The following is a 22,395-nucleotide window of genomic DNA, read 5'->3' as shown; positions in this document are numbered from 1 at the left end:
GATGGGGTTGCTCTTGACGATGTAAGCATCAACGGGCTCTTCGAGGAAGTGGGGCAGTGTCCCGGACTGGCCATGCTGCAGGGCCTCACCTCGGGGACCTGAAGAATAAAATGAAAATCAAATGAGACTCAAACAGAACGACCGAACAAAATGGAATAGAAAATGTAATTATTAATTGACGACAGCAAGATGGCTGATGCAATCATCTCAGATTACTTCCCTGCCGACTAACCCCGCAGTTAAATCTAAAACACATACAGAAACCCCCCCCCCCTCAAAACTAGCTACCTCTCTGTCTTCCCTCAGCTCCTGCTATCCCTCACTCTCTCCTTCCCCCCTGAAGCCAGACCCAACTAGTAGCCATTACTCCTCACAGCGACGTCTCCCTCAAACAAATCACTTTGGAGCAGGACATGAAAAATAACACAACAATACAGCATCACCCGTATCCCCACAGTCCATTCTCCACCACAGCATTACAATACAATAATTCACAGAAAGCCTGCTGTGGAGAAAATCCTTCCGAGTTTAACAGTGTTTAATATTTTAAGTACACAGGGGCGTACAGACAGTGCTACGGGGTACAGCAAACCTGCAAAATATTTATGATGAAAAAAATAACATTCTTGTCTAGTTTTAATGATTTATCTCATTAGTGTTATTATTTGTGAACATTATTTTATAGGGTAAGATGTTTATCTCCACTGGGGAATGTGAGGCATGCAGTAAGGGTTATCTTAACTGCAATCTTTCCTCAATATATGTTTTCCATCTCTCTATGGGTAACAAATAACAGGAAAAATACAGTTTTGTTGTTGAGAAATGCTGATATTATGGAAGATTATCAGGAGAAGTGGCTGAGCTGTGGGACAAGGCCTGCGGTTTTTACTATAATAAGTATTCTGTATACTGTAAGTTTAAATACCTTCTGAAAACCATTGCACAATAGAGAGGTGTGACACTGCAGACACACGGGTGTTAAATATGCCAACCCTTTCCCCAGAAACAAAACAAAAAGTAGCACCACTTAACATCTCATTGAAATCAAACCAGATGGATACATCTCAATGTTGACCAGGCCGCTCTACAGTAGTCCCATAAAGACTTCTTTGATCTCTCAGATGCCTGTGTTCACTAAAGACAGTTAATTCAGTTGAAGAATTCACCGACAACACACTGGCAAAACATTAACAAGCATTACTCCCTTCTTCCCCTGCTGAGGTGTGTTCCAGTCAGTGCACGTTTTGCTACTTCTGAAGCCCCGCAAGTGTAATTACACTCTGTCTAATCCCCTAGTTTGCTGGAGCTTCTTTCATGCAAGTGTGAAGGGTTTAGTGAGGCAAACCGTCCTGCACCCACCCCTCCCAATCCCAACTCCCCACTACAAACTGCATGTTTCTCCACAGTGATGGGTGTACCTCTGAAAACCCCATCAGGATTAGAGAACCCACTCTCTCTTTCTCTCTCCCTGCTCTCTAGCTAATCTAATCTCCTACCTTTCCTGCCGGATGTCTCCTGATTGAGGGGAATAGATAAAAGACTACTGTGTGATTCCCTGGCTGTGAAAATCACAGCACTCGCTCAGTGTTCCTCTCCCCTCTGTGCGATACATTCACATTCTCTCCGTTGTTCCTGGAACTGAGGCTGAACAAAGAGACATGCTTTTAATTTCAAAATGACTAGCCCCAGGCAAGCTTTTCTTGTACAGAGTGCTCCAATTTGTTTTGCGCATGGAGCATTGACATGGCGTGTTTGTGTTTGGATAGATGCAAAACATAGACGTGAGTACGCATCCAGACGATGATAGATGGGAACATGAATACACAAACACACAGTTGTCAAACAAAGCCAGAGCCTTACATGTAATGACTCATTTGTTGATAGATCAGGTATTATACCAATGCTTACCAACATGACAGGTTAATGCCGCTGCAACTAATACCTCAAATATCCTCATCATCAGCCATAAGGTTTAGGAAAAAGCATTACAGGCTTTATTTCACAGTTAGCTGTCCGTTCACTTTTCGTATTTTCATTTTTTATTTAGCAGCTGGGATAGTATTGCAGCAGACAGATTATGCGAGACACACGAAAAGACACTCTGGTGTGATTTAACCTCAGGCTGGTGGTGGGACATGTGACTCTAGGGGGAAACACAAGCACTTAACCATCTCTGGGAACAGCCTAACGTTGTCTTTGCTCTTGAAATGGCTGAATATAGATCACAAAGTGCAACACTAAGCAAGGCGGACTATAGGACGCCCCTCCGGCCCTGCACCTCGGAAGAACACGCATGGAAATGAGAAAAATGCTGTTATTACGTGTCTCAGCTGAAGTGGCTTCAGAAATGCGATAGTGTTGATGGTGCTGTGCGTTTTTTCTGTTTTACATTCTCCACTCATTTACAACTCGCAGGGGCTGTTATTGGTTCATCTGCATGTTCCCAGGAAAGGCGGAAGACCAATATCTCTCCTCAATATGCCTCTCCGCTGTCACTCATGAGACCGCTGTGCCCCGCGCTTCACAGTTTTCACAGTGATCTACAACCAACGCTTCAGCCCAGCAATAACATATAAGGGGCACAGATACATCTAGCCCAGTCTGAGAGGAAAACAAGACATCACTGCCAAAGGGCTGAGTGATGGCTCTATCAGACACCCTTTCTCTTTCTTTCTCTCTCTCTGCCTCCCGGTCTGCCTCACGCAAACAAACTTTTGTCCTGGAAATGCAGTCCGCTAATGCTGCATTGGCTCTGATGCAACCTGTCAAAGAACTTACAAACGTTTTCATTTCCTCAAGTACAGCAAACACTCCATCCCTCCACATGCAAAATTAAAAGCAATGAGTAAGTGTGGTCTCTTATGTGAGTTCAATGTATTCATAGCTTTTAGCGAAAATCTAAAAGAAATGAGGGGGAAAGAGCCCCTAGCTGACTGGACTAATTTGGTAAAGCCTTTGGGTGGTAGCCCAGGCTGTTTCACACAGAGGAAGATGACTGCTGCTCCAGTACACTCACACTGATTTGGAGGGACTGAAGGCAGCAGCCAGGCAGATGTTTGCCAAATTCGGCACGCTGTAACCTCATATCCTGGCAGACAAACTGCGGCCCTTTTTTCATCTCAAACACAATTTGATGCCATTGATAATATGGTCCATGTGGATCACAACTAAAATAAGCATTTTGCCTTCTTGTGTAATTTAATCCTCGACAGTTTGTAAGCGTATGTGGTAACTGTCTTCAGGTGAAGCAGTGTAATTGATATTTTATCTAACTGAGACAAAGTTTGAAGATGATCAAGGACAACAGTCGGCACTCTTACCGCACTTACAGAAACACCAGGCCCCAGCAGGCATATGTCCTCTCCCTGCTGCTTTTTGTTCTGTATAGAAGCAACCAGGGGAGTGTGTATACCAACCCCCTTGTCATCAAATTTACAGATGACATAGACCTTCCTTCCCCATCCTGCTCAGACTCAAGATCACAGCCAAGTACTGACTGACTGAGTCCATCCAGTGATGCAACGACCCATGCCTGAAGCACAATATTGTAAAAACAGAGAAATGCTGGCGGATCTCACAAAACAACAAGCTGTGAAGAGTGTCACATCTAGGGCTTTCCTAAATACGATTTGTGTGGTCTTTGAAGCTTCAGTGAGAATAACGATGATGATGAGGGAGGCACAATTTGTCTTTGTTTCAACCTGTCTTAAAAGAGACAACAACAACAAAGAAAGAAAAAACGATAACCATAGCAACGGTAGAAGGTTTCGAAGAGAGTACAACAAAGCAGTATCTTGGGTACTGTCTTAATGATAATGAGCTCTTGAATAGAACACTGAAGTTGTTCTTAAGAATTAAGAATTAACAGTTTAAGTCCTTTTATAAACAGGAACATCGTCATAACATCCTCTAACATTGTCACTGTCAGCACCATGAACTTGTCATTCATCTGCTGGGTCCACTTACTGAATATCAAAAAAAAAGAAGCACCTTCAGAGCACTGCAACACCTGCTCACCAAGCAACAGGCCACCACGTGGGAAATTTCACCACAAATGAGAAACAGCTCAAAAAGCCAGCAGCAACCTCAACAACACATCCTGCACAAACACTTTGAATTCCACTTCCTGAGAAAGAGAACTAATTCTGGCTGTTGCCTTCTTAACCTGAACCTCGTGCCTCTGCTGCACTTTAAATGAAATAATTGTTACACCTCTTTAACGTGCAAACCCCTTGTATGCATGAGATACTGAACAAACAATTGGTCTTGGGTTAATGTGGGTCATTGTTGTTTGTGCAAGATCCGGGTTCACAAGTGCAGCTTCATGTTACTCGCCTAACAGGGTTGTCATGTCATTAAAATGTGTTAAAGTTAAGATTCAACAGAATTTTAGGATTTCTTTCCTTTATTTGATCACCTTATGAAAAGTGTCTTGGCAAATTTCTGATCATATTAAAGACAGACTGAGTGTATCTATACTAATAATCTATAGCATGTAGGGTACCTGTAGTTACAACAGTAAACCAAGTTCCTCCCTGCAGAGTCCAACCTGTCTGATAATTTGTGTTGATACATTCACACAAAACATGTTCGCTTCAGTTTGAAAAAGTTATAATGAATACAAGTGACCTTGCACTTGCAGTTTCAGTAACCACAACACAATCCACACTTTTCTGATTTTCTATGCAAGTTTACTTATTTGAGTCCCTTTTGTACCTGCCATTTCAGTTACTCTTCGTGAATGATGTTGATTAAAACCATATTGAATTCAAATAGCCACTGTAACAATGGCACATGTGTGAACTCTAATTTCAAACCTCCAACAGGTACGAGGCACCAAAAACTAATCTCCTGCTAATACTGTAAGCGAATTACCAGCATGAACAGGCAGCAAAAAGGAGACAGTGTGCGTGTTTGCGTGAAAGAAAGATAAAGAAACACAGAGAGTGGGAGAAAATATATGGCTTTAATAAAATGCAACATTGCCTTAATGCGTTATCCAATAATCAGTGGCTTGCAGCCTAAAACCTTTTATAGAACATATTTGGAATTATTCTTATATGTGAGGAACTGGCCATTCTTTAATAGCCTAGAAATGCTACCGTTTTAAAATAATAACAACCAACAAATACCGTGCATCACCAGTTCTATTTAACTTGTTAAACAAAATGGACAAAAGTGGACAGAAGCACAGGAAAGATCTCTCTGACTGCTTTAACTCGCTCCATATAATTCACTATTAATAAGCAGGAAGCAGCTGCTTAGCCATGAATTAAAAAACAAATCTACTAATTAGTTTGTTAATCAAGAGTCTGTGGCATAATTATTTGTTAATTATTTCACCATGTTGACATTTCAGTAACAGGTTTGAGAAATAAGATGCATGGTTATTTGGGCAACAGGGAATGCATTTTATGGATTTTATTTGCTGTTATGTGCCGTTGCCTTTGTGTAAACGCTGACTTTCAGGCTAATGTGTCTGTGTAAATACATGAATAAATACAGCTTGGAAATGGTCAATGCTGCATTAATAATACACGCCCAGTGTGAGGTGTCTTCATAGGCTGTATTGACGCAGTTCCGTGCAGCAGATGGATGGTCTAGATTGAGGATCAGAGGTGAAGCTAGCAGAGGAGATGGGGGTGGAGGGAGATTGGAGAAGCAGATGATAGGTGGGTGTTGAAGATAGTGAGAAGCACTGGGGGAGCATCTGTTCAGATCAACCAAGTGCACGGCAGGAAGACAAAAAAAAAAAAAAAAAATTGTTCAGCAATTTCAGGAAATGCTTATAAACATGAGTCCAAAAAGAAAGGCACTTCTTTTTAGGTTCTCAGCCAATTTTGTCCCATTGAAGGATCACAACCTTTTACGATGAAAAGCCCCCACAACCACTTCCTCTCTGTCTGCTGAGATTTCTGAATAACAGGTTCTCCACAGGGGACAGGTAGACAGGCAAAGATGAGATTTCTTTATCTCCCAGCACAACATACAATGGGGCGGGAAAGACGGTAACACATGAAAGCCTGATTGTGTTTGGTGTTTTGCAGACACTACACGCCATTCAATCCCATAGAAAACACAAACCAGTGCTTGAGGTGTCCCCATGACAAACGGACAGGTAATGAACTGTTTAGCAACCATGCGTTATACACACCAGCTGGATGCGCACAATTGTTTCTCAAAATACGACTCAATCGTCTAGTTGGAGTGCATCTAGGTTGCTATGCTATTCCAAAGTCTTGCCAAACTACAGGTATAAATTCAAGGTGATAACCAGTGAGATTTTATACCATTATTTAAAATCACATCGTTTCCTTGTTCATTCTTGTCCTCCTTCCCGAGGCAAGACTCACAGTGACTTCAGTCAGACTGCAGAAATGCCTGGAGCTCTAAAGCTACTCTCTAACTTGTAATTTCTTTGCAGCGAAAGTCACACAAGCAATACATTTCTGCTCTGCCTCTCAGACTCTTAAAAACAGCATGGCCTCAACAGAAAGAGATGCCAGAGCGCTTTGTTCAAATATTGATGCAAACCTCTCATCTGTCATCTCTCTGTCATCTCAGGACACACACACACACACGCACTCAGATAATGTGTGTGCCACAACTGAAGCACTCAGGCAAGGACAGTTTTCCTTACACACATGCCAGATGTTGTCCAATGAAAACAAGAACAGACAAATGTTGACTCTTTGCTCTGATCGACTATTTCACGCTCAGATGACCACGTTTTTTTTTCACTTTTCTGTATTAATTCAATGAATTTTTGTTCATATAATACAGGAAAGATGTCAAAAAAATCAGGTTGTTCCTTTTTATCAGCGAAGCCCTGCTTCACAATCAAAGTTAGACTCACACACAGGAGCTGCTCAGTATGACCAAACTCTTATCTGTTGGACAGCAGCCCCAGTGGCGCAGCGGGGGGTTAGGAGCCTTGTTTAAGGACACCTGGTTGGGGGAGAATAAAGGAGGGGTAAGCACGACTCCTACTCTTCCTGAATATCTTTGAGGAGTGATACAGCAAGCTTTTTTGAGTGTATCACATCAGGTTTGTGTTGCTTTAGTATTGGTGGAATGGAGATAACACACATTGTCTGGGCACAAAGCATGGACAATAGAAATAATCTCTGATACTTGCCTTGTGAAAGAATAGGGGTATGTGGGGGGGGGTACACTGAGGTATATTGTAGTTTTTGGTTTATTAATTCCGCAAAAATGGCCACTTTAACACTTTAGAGAGAAGAAAGAAGAACTGAGTTCATCAGAATGAATGCTCATCTTTTTTCCCCCGGTGGTTCGTCTCTCGAGCAACATACTGAGCTAGTTTCTGGGTAGAGTTTGCAGAGAATGCTGAGAAGAAGACAACAGTACCTACAGTGCACTACCTCCTGTGCAGTGCCTACCTTCTGTGTGGATTTCCCCTGAGGCAAATTGTGATTTGTAAGTTTGGCATATATATGGATAAAAAAGAAAAAATAATAATCTGTATGTATATCTATACATACTGAACTAGCTTTAGCTACCGAAAGCATATTTTAGGCTACTTGATGTTGTAGGTTGCTAAGAGTAGAGTCGAGTCATGCTGTACCATGCAGTAGAAGATGCTGGTGAGATGCTGGTGCTCTAGTGCTACATCTAGTGGTTCTGATTGTTGTATAAAGCAACTTTAAGTAGAGTTAGTGCCTTAATGACGCAGCAGTTTACACAGCATTCAAAATAGTTATGTAACTATTTCACTAACAATTCCCAAAGTCATAATTTATTAGATTGATATACATGTGCTTTAAACAGCTAATACTGTAGGTTTTGTTGTGATATTCCTGCACCACAAGAATATATTTTGTTGTCAAAACAAAAAAACAATTTTTAAGGAATTTAAGAGTGAACATGCACAAACCAGTGCATGTGTGTGTGTGTGTGTGTGTGTGTGTGTGTGTGTGTACAAAGTCTGTGCATGAATGTGTGTCACCTACAAACACCCAGGTGGTATATGCGTCTTCATCGGTGTTGTGACAGCTTGCCAGCCTGGTTTTGGCAGGCGGGAGATAGTGCTTCCCTTAGCTCTCCCGATAATCAAAGAGTAAACATGCCGAAGCAAAAGTGGGTTACCTGGATGTCAAACTGACAAAAAAAGTCTCCCATCTCTATCCCATCAACCACTTCTCCATAAGAGTTTGCTCATACACAAATTAATATTAGTGGGGAAACAAACTAATCTAAATAAATGCCACACACATTTGTATATGCCTTTCATATTCACTATGTCAAAGAATTCACTCTTTTTATTCCAATGAGTGTAAACACAAAATATGATAATAATAAGCTTCACACTTTATCTGTTTCTATGTATATCAGTACAGAGAGCAGGGATAATCCTAGAAATTCCACTCAGACTTGTAACTTGACTGTTTATAACTTATAATGACTGGGCCTTAATGATGGACAGCATCAATTCAAATAGTCATTCTATTCTAACTCATTGAGTTTTGCGTCAGTATTTAATTAGCCTGTAATATTTTACTTAAACTCTGCTTACACAATACTGTCATTCTTTTGTGTGCCTTAAATGTCACCCTGATGTTTATTTCCCCGACCCCGAGTAGTCATTACAGTTGTAATATTATATAATATAAATAATATTGTCATGAAATCAAAGCCCATTTTTAAAACTATTTATGGTCAGTAATTGCCATCCAATGTATTAAAATTCAGCAATTAGCTTTCTATACGTTGTTAGTGGCGGGGTCCTCCATTCCTGCTACTCAAAGTAAAAAAAAAACAATTACTGTTTGTAATGTTATCTTATTAAAGAGTTAACTAAAATCCAACCCCCTTTTTTTATCTCAAAACCTTTGTATATGGATCTTTAGTTGTTTTTTTTTGATTAAGTCTAAATCTTGGTATTTTAGTATCTGAATTCTACAAATTAATATATCCAGCAACCTCTATGCTGGTTAAACCTGGCTACTGCAATTGAATTTTGCTATTGGCTGATCTGGAGGCAGGTGACGTATATGGTGGCAGCTTTCATCACCAACCAACCTCTCCTTCTGGGGACGGCTATTGTTGTGAAGCAGTCACAGGAAATGCAATGTTTTTGTCACTGAGGTTAGCGCTGACTGCAATTGTTCATCAAAAATGCATCTACAAAACAAGGCATTTTCTGCATTTTTGACAGTAGATCAGTATTAAAAATTGCAACGAGTGATCGAACAAGAAGGAGCTACTAAAGTGATCTGTCAGATGAAAAGCTCACCTCCGACTTCTTAGCAAGCTAACCACTTTTCTGTAGTGTGGAAAAGTACTCGTACTGCGTGCAGAAGAAAATCAAATTGCTCCTGGCATGATGGAAAAAGGCCAATTATTGACTTATTTCTTTATTTAACCTCACCTTATTTGACCACCTGTGTCACCAAATCAACCAGGACTGGAATCTTAAGGATTATAACTTTAAGTGCACTGTTAAAAAGCCATCTCAACTGGAATTAATTTGAAGAAGAGACTTTAACACTAAGCACTCCTCTTCAACAAGATTAAGGTCTTTATCTTTGCTCCTCAAAGGATATGTCTGTAAAATTTTCTTTACCCAAATAAACCTAATGGCAAAGTTATTAGCAATAAAATTACTTTTACCTTACTATTCTACAGCCCATCACTTGAACCAGTTTAATCATCAGTACCTCTGGAGGAGAATGGTGGTAATATCTGGGAGCCTCCAGACTACAAGATGATTTGATTTTTTTTCCACTTAGTCTGTCCTTATCGCACGAGCAACAAAGTCACTTTTGAGTAATGACAGATGCAGATATGGAGTGCCTTTATTAATATGTTATATGCAGCACCATTATTACCTCATCTATCAGCATTCACTCTGGTTTTGCTCTGGTGTCGTTTAGAAAGCAAGCCTCCGTTGACTGACAGTGATAGCAGACAAAAGAAGATAATTGCTTACTTACTCTTTCCCACATAGCCTTTGATCCATTTTGTCTTTTCTGACAGAGAAGAGACAGCGACATAATTAAAGGCATTGTGTGGCGTACACAATCTCGGCTGCAATCACACTGGCAACCTGACAGCTCACTCTAATGTGAGTGTACTTTATAAGGGGGCTCGATAAATAAGTAAAACCCTAGAAAACAATCCTCTCACACTCTCTCACATTTTACCATCCGCTTCTTCCAGGGAGCTTTAACACAGACCACAAATAAGAACGGGACTCTATTATTGAATGAATGCATGAATAAATTACTGCTGTGTGGCCATATGTGAGAAAAGGTTTAGAGCTCCAAACTTTATTTTAAACAATGCTGTTTTGTCATCTTATCAAATGTTTGGCAGGATAAAAATGAGATTCAATAAAAAAAGTTAATATCCTGCAAATGACTAGGCACACAGCTTCTGTATTAATATCATTAATCATCTGTCATCGTGTACAAGGTTGATTATGGAGGGTGATATACTTGAAGTTTTTTTCCCTCCTCTTAACTGCATGACATCGGTTTCATGTTGTTTAGCTCAAAATTTGTTTTTATAGAGAATGTTCAAATTGTATAGTGGGTATGGCAGCACAAGAAAGTAACATATTTTCTAGAACACTTGAAGGCCTGAAGTTGGATGGCGATCGCTTTATCGACAGCAGAAATGGTTTGTTGACACAGAGTGGTGGTATTGGTAAAGGCTGCAGTATATAACAAAGAAGGTGCATGACTTGGCTGTGTACCAACAATACAAGCTACTGTTTTCAGATCAGTGTGTCAAATTCACCACCTAGACAAAAGTACATATTACATTTACTTTAATGGATTTGATTCAATCACCATAACAGCCCACTTCCTCTTCTTTGTGTTACATTACCCATCAAGGATGTAAAGAAGAACCTATTCAAAAGTGCAAATTAAATAAAAAAATAAATTAGATTTACACACTTCTTTTTCAGTTGGCATTTTCCAGAGCATTTGTTAAAGGAGAACTCCAACCCTTTTACACACGAAGACTGGTTTAGTCATAATAAGGAGTAATAACGAGTGCTGCCGTCTGTAAATATGGGTGCATAATTTCTTCTGTGATTCTGGAGGGACCTCTAAAGTCGGAACAAAACTAGGTCTATAGTCATGATAGTGGCTCTGTGGGGTTTTACTAATGCTAATTTCAGCCTGCTAACATGCTCACAGTGTTGGCTGTGCAGGCACCTTTTTACGACCCATATTTACGTTTATTGTTAGACTGCGACCTCCAATGGCCATAGCAATTATTACTGGACCAACAAAGTCTGGGTAGGGAGGAGGTTTGTGTGGCGTGTGATGAAATATTAAGGGACCAAAATTATTAAAGTTTATCCTGAGGGGGTAAATTATCCATCCGATAGTTGAGACATGTCACTCAAAACCACAAATGTCAACCTTATACTCTTGGGACCATTATGGCAATCCATTCATTAATTTCACTAACAAATGTCAACTTCATGATGACACTAGAAGAAAAGTCAGGACTCACCAAAGTCCGTTGGTTTCCTCCTCTGGGGACCAGGAATGTCATGTTTTTTATATATATATATATATATATATATATTTGGGGGGCTTTTTCCCTTTTTTAGATAGGACAGCTGAAGGAACAGGAAAGGGGATAGAGAGAGAGAGAGGGGATAGGGCCACAGGTCAGATTCGAACCCATGGCTGCTGCAGCAAGGACTCAGCCTTTGTACATGGGGTGCCAGCTCTACCAGGTGAGCAATCCGGGCACCCCCTTCACACATGTTTAATATCTATCCATCAAATAGCTGTTAAGATATTTCAGTCTGGATCAAAGTGCTGGCACAACAGAGCCACATTGCCATCCCTAGAGCCACACTACCATGTCATCGTGGTTATCTCAGCTCAGGTTTGGAGACTTCAAAGCTTGCATTACAAAATGGGTGCATTGACTTTGAAAGACACAAGCGTTTACCAGGCAGGGAAGGTCTAATGAAAGACACTACTGAGATGCATGATAGGAATTAAAGAATAAAGTTTGACCAATTCTATTGACTAAAAGTCAGAATATCTCAGCCCCCACACTTTATGGAAGCACAATACTAAATAATTTGATTTGTATAGCATAGTCAATTCTCTGTTTATTTACTCAGCATGTGTCCGTGGAAGATACTGTGACTGATAAATGAACACACTGAGCCAGTTAACAGCCATCAAACTACAAGTCAACACATTATTTAAAGTGAATTGTGAACAGTATAAGAATATCATTGTCCAACCTGTGACACTATGATTGTAGCACATCATATTACATAGTCTGACTTCCAGCTTTACAGTAGAGATTAAGAGCTATCAGAGGTTTCAAATTCAGCTTAAAGGCTTCATAAAAGCCTTGAAAATTTTCAAAGGCTTATCTATAATTTGAAAACACTCTTTCTACTATACAAAAAGGTGTTAACTTCTGCCAATATCAGTATGACTCATTCTGTTATATCAGCTTCACTTTCCTTTTCCATCTGGAGAATTAAAAGACACAGCAGAAAAGATGGGCCATATAATCCTCCACTAACCAGTAATGACCTACTCATGATATTTATTTCTAGATATATGGTCAAATTGAAAAGAAAAAGACAAAAAAATCAATGACAATGACACTATGGGCTGGCTCTAGAGCAAGAGAAAATGGAGGTTAGCCAAAAGCCCATCAGGGAAGCATTCAGTGGTCTCTTGACATTTAAAATTCATGACAATCAAACACCTGTACAGTGCTTTTCCATGTCCCTAGGCATCCTTGCATATATCAAAAGGGAAAGATCTCTAATGGCCCCTGAAAAATGCAAGAAAGTGAGTAACTTTATCCTGCACCTCTTCTCTCACCAAGCACTATTCTCTCACCTCGTCTCTGATTTTCTTTAGTGAGCAGGGGCCAGTGGTTCAAAGCACCACGCTGGAGCCCAGCCTGCCCTGCATTTTATGTCCCAGTGGAGGTCTTCAAACGTTACTTTTAACTGCCCCAGTAATGCAATCTGAGTGGATGGCGAATATGTGATCCAGCCAAAAAGCTCTGCAGTAAATGGCATGTGATCGAGATAACATGAATAATAAACAAGAGAACAAAGTTGAGGTAAAGGTTGTATTTAAATTAGATATATAGTCTGCTGCTATCCAACAAGCTCATCCAGTGACAGAAGGATATATGATTTCTGCCAAGCAAAGCGGATAAAAGTCCTCGCTTCACTGTGCAATACATTCCTAATGAACAATTTCCTATTTTACTCCTTAATAACTTAAGAGTCCCAGTGTACTCTACTGTGCCAAGGATTCCTAATGAATCTTTAAAGAAACTGAAAAAAGCAGCAAAACAACAAGTATTGAGATCTTTAAAGGCTGAATACCCTCATTTGTCAAGCTTAGATGGACACGCCAAAAGTATGTCAACACAATCTCTTTGCTGTTGTCACACAAATGATGCTTCACTTCAAATATCCAAGCAAATGAGCAAGTGAGCAAAGCGAGCGGGCAATGCTCAGCACCTTGTGGCACATCCTCTGCACACAGTGTCCCAGATTCCACCTTACGTAACCTGATTATTTGTGCACACCATACAAATACTCATGACAAACAAAAAAAAGAAGGAGGCACATTCATTGCTCAGTGTCTCAGGTATTGCAGGACCTATGCACTGTAAAGGTTTGCCACCTCAGCACAACAATTTGTGAAATATAAGAAAGAGAATGCTGAGTAAAGCTAGCTAAAAGACTATAGGCGCCATAAGGAGAGGGTTGTGCAGTCAGTTGTCCATATGGATGTTATGAGAATAACATCTACCACACAGCCTCAGACAGAAGGCCATCTCTCTCCTCATTAGAAATCCTATTGGACTTTAATTAACAGGTTAAGACCACTATAAACACGCTGCGAGAGCCCGCCATGGGCAATACCACCTCAATTAGAAAACCCTGACAGCCTTGAGCTTAAACCCAGAAATCCACCACCTCTCATTCTTTCTATCACACATGCATACACAATCATTTATGTGTCTGCTGTGTTGCCTTTGGGGGAAAAAAAAGGCACAAAACCCCAAGTTGGACTGATATTCTGCTCAATGGGCTGCAGAAGACCTGTGTTGAGTTGTACTGGACAACTCCCACATGTGAATGTGAGGGAGGATTCTGCTGGAGCAGAGGTCGTGTGCTCTTCGCCTGAATAAGCTGAGCAGTTCTATAAGCGAGTGTGATTAAATGTGGCAGCAGCTATCTACAGGCAAACGGAAGCCTGTTATGATCACAACACAGCACTAAAATGAATATTGTTTTGATTGTCCCAGGCAATCTATCTAATGGGAACCCAGAGTGCAATGGTGGCATACAGAATTACAGTGAAGTCACAGGAGGTCAAGGTGAGGTAGCCACTCAATCTTAAAAACATGAGAGAGAGGTCCATGGTGTGTCGACCTGCGTGGTTCCTGTTTATGCAACTTGTCAAGTGTGTTAGTGCCTCTGTGCATGTGCTCGTGATGCAATGCATAATCTGCAGACAAACAGGAGAGGTGAAGAATAACTGTGACCTGGTTTATTGAGTGAGGCAGAATGTGTCTATGTGGTCATGTATGCGCACGTCCATCACAAAGTATGTGATCAGCAAAAGTGTGCACACTTGTCTGAACACGTTTCTCCATTAATGAATGTATTCACCAAATACCCAAGATTTATGGCTAATCCCGAACATTGACTGATCCCACAATGCAATGCGAGTGGGCTAAATGTAAAAAAAAATTCTGAATTTAAATGTGATTCATGGCCAAATTCTTTTTTAATTAAAGATTCTTTTGTGACATTTGTGCGCCTGTAGAGCATGACCTCACGGGGTCGGGAAAGATGAGCGAGGGAATGACATGTAACACAGAAACCAGGATGGGCTTGGGATCAATATCAATTTCCCTCTGCTATACATAAACATCAGACCACAGCTTAATCCTCGTGCTTTATTAGAATCTATCAAACCTATTCAAACACATATTCTTCACACAGCTAACCACCCCTGTTTCATATGACAGCAATTAGAATATTCATTAGATAAAAATCTCTTTAGGCCAATCGATGGTCTTTTAGCCAAAAGGATCTCTGTAGATATCCGAGTCAAAATCCATTGGATACAAAGGATCCAATTGCATGAGGTTTGTGACTTCTCCAACCCCAGTATAAATCAATAGACCAGCCCCTCTAGTGGATTTAGCTGCTTGTTAGCAGGCCTGAAACAGCTGTCTTACCCTGTGTCTTGTGATGTTCTACCCCCATTCTATTTCGTCCAGTGTTTCAGCCCATTTTTAGGTTCATTGTGGGTTTATCGGTGTAGTGTGCCCAGGTGAGTGAGCACAGCCCCACATCCACTTAAGCCTTTCAATCTCACGGTGACACGGTCAAATCAGGAGAGTGCACAAGATTAAATCGATGCCTGGCCAGTTGACTGCTTGACGCAGCATTCTCATCCACACCATTTCCTTAGCCACACAATCTATCACTCACAACCCAAACAGTCCTCCTCTTTTGTCTCCATTCTCTTCTTCTCTCTTCTGGCATAATGGGATCACACCATCCAGGACAATGCTTGGTCTCAGGAGATGTGACACATTCACTATTGCGTAGTTCATAATATCTGTATACCAAGTGTTTCTTTTGCTGAAGGTGGTAGGGGGCACAACAAACAGAGGTGACACAGCAACACAGTCTGTGCTAGGGAAAAAAAAAAATCTAATTTACAGTTTGCCCCAGAGGTCAGCCTGACGGACCAGGTCCAAACATCTATCAGATAAATCGGCTTTAGGGCGCCGGCAATCCACTTACCGACCCCACCTTCTGCCTGCTGCACTGCCAGTTAAGAGACTAAATTGTGCCACAGTTGAAATAGACAGGACACACAGTAGATCTGTTGAAGTTCTCTTGGAGTTCAAGCCTTTGAAATATTAAAAATGGTGGCATGTAATATGGATAGATACATGCATTTCACAAGCCTGGGGAATATTAAACCATGCATAGAAGTTTAAAATGGAGCTTTGAATGATTGATTGGTTTCAAAGCCCACGTACATGTGCACTCTGTGCTTTGTTTCAAATGAACAGGTGTCAGCAACTTGCGAGCTTGTTACTCTGTTGTTAGCCCCTAACAAGCATTCTCATCTCATTGATGTCCAGGTAAAAATACCCAAAAGGGGTCTTTCTGTGAAAAAAAATGAGACTCATATACCTTACAAGTCTGGGAACACTGCACCCTTGTTGCAGCAGCAGAATAATGGTCAAAGCTGAGGCTAAATGTTAGAGGAAATTGCTATTGTTTAGCCGTTGAGTGTTTTTTTCTAATGTAAATCAACTGAACAGCTGCTTAATGGCATGTTCTTGAAATCCTGATATCAGCAAATGGAGAATGCTGACTTTTTAAAAGACTACTGACATCATTTAAAAAAATGTCTTAGGGACCTGTGGCAGTGTTTTCAAAGCTGTGATAGGTGAGCAGATTTTCTGAGAGTGTTATGCTCACAAACAGTATATATATTTTATTAATGTTACAAAAGCCTGTAGGAAACTTTTTCACATATCTATAACACTGTTCCAAATAAAGATTCAAAAGCAGCACCTCCTCCAAACACAGTGATTGCCAACAAGCACAGGACAGTATCTTATAAGATTCATTACCTTTTTCCTCACCCAACCGCCAACCTATGGATATTACCCACACGACTAATTATAACCACAAGCAATCTCCATTTACATTCAAGCTCTGAGGTATTATTTATAAGAGGTTATTATGTGTGTAACCATGTTAAGGAGCATTCTCTGTAGACACACAGTCAGAAGTACACACCACCTCCAAGACAGTTTTTTTTGACAGTTCTCATAAACAAACATCTGGTAATAACACCATCACACACACACGCACAAGCCTGTCATTAATGGGCCTTTTTCACCGATGCAAACCAAGCGAGAACCCTGTCACATGTCCATGTTTCCACTCTCTCCTCAAACGCAGCAATTAGGGGCATTGAGCTGAGTGTCACTTCAGCTGCCTCATTGACCTTTCTCTGGCTCTCCTAGTCCGCCTGCTCGTACTGCTCGGCAATATCTTCATTAGTGAAACCTGACCACGGAAGGTATGTGTGTCTGAGCAGGAGTGCACAGCTGATGCCTTCTGTTACATGCAGCGACTCTTAAGAAATAATCACTCTCTTCGGCAAAGGGTTTTGTGTGCATGGTATGTGTTGGGTTTTGTGGACATATGGAACTAATCCAGCTTTTACATCTTGGTAGCTAGTCTTGTTCAGTTACAGCCCACACAGTGAATCTTTCCGGCTCCAATTTTGGACTGTTTCAGACATATACTCTAGTGATGCAGGGGAAGTGCTTTAAGTCTTTTTCACTTTCACACCTGTAGGTTCTGTTCATTTGTTCCTGACCAAGGAAAAAAAAAGATACATTGTTGATTTTTTGTTCTGGTCTGGGATGTGTTCACACCTCCTGACCAGGAGAAGTAAACATAAAGTTGAATGGACTGACGAGTGACTCACTGATCGGACAGTTTTGGCGACTGTCATCATGGATTATTGTCACTTCATCGACCCACGAGGCAAAATCTAATTTTGGTGTCTGACAACACTTAACTGCACCTTATGCATTTTTCTCTGGTGTCAAAAAAAATAAAAAATAACTCATGATGAAAATAAATAATCCTGACTGCAGCTGGACTTCATACTGTATATTTTAAACAATGAGGAACAGGTAGAAATGAGACAAAAAAGAGGCATCTTGAACCACAATAAATAATCTCACCATTCACTCACTCACTGGTTACCAAATGATCCTATACAAAAACATTTGCTGCTTATACAGATCTCTTCCTCGACAGTTAATGATGAACAGACACATTTAACAGCAGTTAAGCTACTATAACAAAATCCTCTGGTCCGCACCAGAGCTTCATTGCTTCCACACCAGCTAAACGGGCAAATGCACCAGAGTTTACTTGAACTTTGCTCACTGGACCCTGTAGGTATTCCACTCTTGTGAATACAGCAACAGCTTTTCCTTTTATTTTATTAATCCGCATAGGATGTCACTAAACAATATGTATTTATCCAATTGAGCCACTCTTATTTATGAGAAAAATAATGGCAAAGTAGGTTCCAGCAGTGTAAATGCAGCACCAGCTGAACATTACAGTGTATGGTATGTGTGGCTAGAGGAAACAAATGACTTCAGTTAACATAGATGACTACTATATTATGTGGGAAATAGCAAAGAAAGCCTAGATGTACCTGGAGTCACAGGAGAGTTAGATACACTCTTTAGATTACATAATCTTTTTGGGCTTTCTTCAGGATATTCATGCAGCACTACAGTAGTGGAAACACACTGAATACAGTTTATTTCACATTTATATCTAGATATTTTTCTAAATGCAAAATAATAAATAGTAGTTAAGGACTTTTAAGGATTTTTTTGAGTGGGGAAAAGCATACAGAATGGTGTATCTTTAACCATTAATATGCTAATAGAACAATAATTTTAAAATTATTTCGAATTTTAAATAGCCTTTTGACAAGCAACACAATGTTAAATATTATTGCTGCTTTCGATAATGAGCTTTTAAATCAAGTTATTACTGCCACTGAATGAGTGAACTGGACACAGCTGGTATTTGTGCCCACACCCAAAAAATAATTAAAGAAAACATTAATAAAAACTTAAAGACCCTCTTGTCACACTGCTTTCCTTTCAGGAAAAAGACAAAAATACATAACCATTGTCCAATTCTGACCCAATTCTTCCCCTCTGATCATTTTCATACACCCCCTTACCATTGCCTGAGAAAATAGACAGAAATACTGAACGCTGTTGAGGACATAAATGTGGTTATTTTGTTTCTGCTCACTCCCATTGGAACAGAATGATATGCAGGGAAACCAGTGTCAGTGCAATATACTGCAAACACAGAGCAGAAATGTTGGCAAATAAACACAAGTGAGATGTTAATGTATCAGTGTGTCTTTAGTGTCTGAGCATTGGTGTGTGTGTCTCACACCTCTATTTGTGGGCCCCTGACTTTATGCTGTGACAGTAGGCAAAATAAGAGAGTGTTTTATGGCATCTCATTGAGACACCCTTGACGGTGACACCTCCTCTATACTATTCCTGTCGCCGGCTCCTTAGCTCTCTTCCCCCTTTCACTGCTTTTCAGCTCTATTTCTTTCTCGCCCTCTCTTGCTGTCTTTAAATCACCCCCATTTCTTCTGTCTCTCATCTTTTCCTATCTATCTTTCCCAATCATCTTCTTCCATATTGCTCCCTATCCTCACAAATCTTCCACTCTACCCATCCGAGCACTTCCTCTGTCCACCGACTCCCTCACTTCATATCCCTCTCCCTCTTTTACCCCCGCCAGCCTCTCTTTCCGCCGGAGCACTTGGTATAGTAATGGTGCACTCTGCCACCATGTTCATTTCAGCATCATCCCTAGAGTGGCTCTGTTTATATCTGAATATTAGAAATACTTTTTGGAAGAGATGTACTAGGACGAGTAAGGCTCATTCATCCTGTGCTTTGCATTTAGACAAACAGCATATACATTTACTATAAGACATGGGCTGTGAATACCAATGCTCAAAGGAAACACTTTTCGCTGCAAGCATGAGGTAACAAAACCACCTTCCTCTCATCAGATTTACACAGGATCAGTTTGTTTTAAAGGTGCTGAATGAACAGAGGGGCGATTTCTATGCATGGTAACAGGCCATCCAGACAATTTTTCTTGTATTTCTTCTCTTTCCACCACCAAGTTCTGGTCATATTCTTTACACGCAGCAATGACTTTGGAGTCCGTCCACTTATTGATCAGCATGGCGACTAGAGGGGGCGGCTGCCTGTATGGCTTGTCTGACTATAGTGTAATTAAAGCTGAGGCAAAGGATGTGTAGCACTGACAATGCTGGCTGGTAAGCTATTTGAGGAAATGCTGCTGCTCAGTATGATCAAACTGGGGCTTTGGGTGTGCAAGAGGAAATTTGAACGTGACATCTCTGGGTTTTATGCCACATTTAGTGTCGAGTGGGGGAAATGTTTTTTAAAACAAGCAATACTCAAGGAGCAGTAAAAATGAGTTTAAAATAAGAGCAAAAATGTATTTGATGCCCTCCAAGAGTCTCTAAAACTAATATTAAAGTTTATAAGACCATCTGTTTCAGGAAAGAAAGAGAGGCAAACTAAATAAACAGCCCACAGAATACAGTTGAAGCCTCTGGTGTGTGTGTGTGTGTTTTATGACTGGCTCCAATTCTCTTTCCTCCTCAAAAGCCTATGAGGATAGTCAAAGTGTGGAAGGATGCAGAATAAAATCCTGCTTAGGGATCATGACCATCAAGAAGCAGTGCATGCAGGATTTAGATATATTTTACAGGCTTAAAAATTTGCTGACATCACTGCAAGAGGACCGCAGCTGCTATCACGAGTGCGGTTGAATGTTGGGAGTAATGGCGATGAGAAAATGAGCAGAGCAGGGCGACCCTTCCTTCTGTTACACTGCATTACCCCCCGACTGCATCTGAGGGTGATTCACTCAGATACTCTGATACAGAACACACTGTGGCGGGCAGATGTCATACACTGTTAGAAGTACACCAGAACAAATGCACAATAGACACACACAACACACACTGTACAATACATGCATACACAGGGGCGTACACGCTCACACAGACAGCTGCACACTAGCATACGTAGGCTTTTTTCATGGGCCATTTCATTTCACTTGAGCCTGTGACATGGCGATGATCTCCATTTTGTCATTTTGAATTGTAATTGTGCCCTGAGTAGCCTGGAACACTGTCGGGGAGGGAGGAGGGAGAGGAGGGCAGACAGACCGTTGGGGGGAGAGAATGATATGAAAAGTCAGGAGAAAAGTGAAGAGAAACAGACAAATGAACAGGAAAAGATTAGAGCAGCTCAGAGATAAAGGGAGGGAAGAAATGTCTCGCTCTTTGTTGCTTTTCACTTCTAACACAAGAAGAAAATATAGTAATGCTCCACTTTTCTTTGAGAGGTGGATGATATCTCTAATTTTCATTTTCTCCACCTACCCCTCTATCACTCAGTGATGGAGCTCACATAATTATTCCTCGGCTCTCCGGGCTGTAATTACAAGAGCCTCCAGAACAAAAACACTTCAAGTCCATCAGTTTCCCTTTCATCATAATTCTTTTCTGAGGGTGTGTCATTGGCTTGATGTTCTCCTGTGGGAGGCTCGTTGTTTGTCCACTCTTTGGGTCTTAAGTGTCACTTGATTTTTCTTTTGAAAGTGTCACTATTCCGTCTATTAAGAGCTTTTCATATCGGCATGTATACACTGTGCTTTACCTGGCTGCATGCTTTAATTAAGATAGCGAGGCTGTGAAAGCACAACCCCCTCTCCACCTCTGCCCGTTAACTAACAGAAAGAGTGCTCAGGGAGCAGAACTTAACATCACAGGTCATGTATGTTATTCTTATAGCAGCAGACAGTAACCATCCTTCAGTTAGACGACTTGGCTTTGGTCTGAAAGATGGAAAACATCCACTTTCCTCATAGGCGGCAATGGAGTGCATTTACTATCAGATTGTACACTTGCTTCAACTGAGGATCTAAGCAAAGTCCATTTAATGGTGCAGCACACCTGGAAGAGCTTGGAAATGGTTGGCTATGAGATAAAGAGCAGACATTCAGGGACAGATTTATAGAGGAGGTGTTGCTGTTCAACTTTGTCGAGCTCATAAAGAAATGATAAAGTTGTGATATTGATTCCAAAATACAAAGAAACACTCATAAAAATCACTCATAAAAATTGTATTATGAAAATATTTTCGATTATCAAAGCAATAAAAGTCAAACAAATTGTATGGCAATGGCAAAGAGATGGGATAAGACTCGATATTTACAAGCCTCCTCAACCGAGAGATGGAGAGTGACGGAGCAGCTGTTGTTGATACGGCTAATGTTTCACTAGAATATTGAGATAAATGCAGCTAAACAAATACTGAAATGTGTGCATGTTGCCAAAAGTAAGATCATTGCTGTTGCAGCCTATAGTGATCTGATAATTAATTGATCATCAACCTCAAATTCAAGTTTATTGAACACCAACTTCAACTCCTCGCCCCCTGCTTGTTTGCTGTTGCTTAATAATTATTCAGTATTTTCTACTTTCAGAGAAACTGATTTTTCATCATAGATCTGTATTTTTATTTGATTATTTAACTGATATGGTGCAGCTCTCTGGATATTTTTATGCTCTTTTCCCTCCACAACTTTCCTTGCAGCTTGTGTAAATACCATTCTGACTATCTTTCGCCTGCTCACAGAGGTAGAGAATGTTCCATGTAAAACTAGCTGTCGCAAATTGCATGACT

The 22,395-nt window shown here is 40.6% G+C and overlaps 1 protein-coding gene across 1 annotated transcript in view; it reads right to left on the bottom strand.

Moving 5' to 3' along the window:
* The window catches only part of LOC118332903 (netrin receptor UNC5D-like), a 142,051-nt gene that overhangs the window by 53,612 nt on the left and 66,044 nt on the right, over positions 1-22,395 (bottom strand). Inside the window, 1 exon segment of the mRNA XM_035668336.1 lies at positions 1-98. This exon segment is cut by the window's left edge and continues 1 nt beyond it. Within this exon segment, the coding sequence (XP_035524229.1) occupies positions 1-98 (98 nt within the window).

This window comes from Morone saxatilis, unplaced genomic scaffold (genome assembly GCF_004916995.1).
Source record: "Morone saxatilis isolate NCDOM2014 unplaced genomic scaffold, NCSU_SB_2.0 Contig21, whole genome shotgun sequence".
NCBI classification, from domain to species: domain Eukaryota; kingdom Metazoa; phylum Chordata; class Actinopteri; family Moronidae; genus Morone; species Morone saxatilis.
Note: the sequence above shows the minus strand (reverse complement) of the source record. Positions and strands in the feature narration are given on the sequence as shown.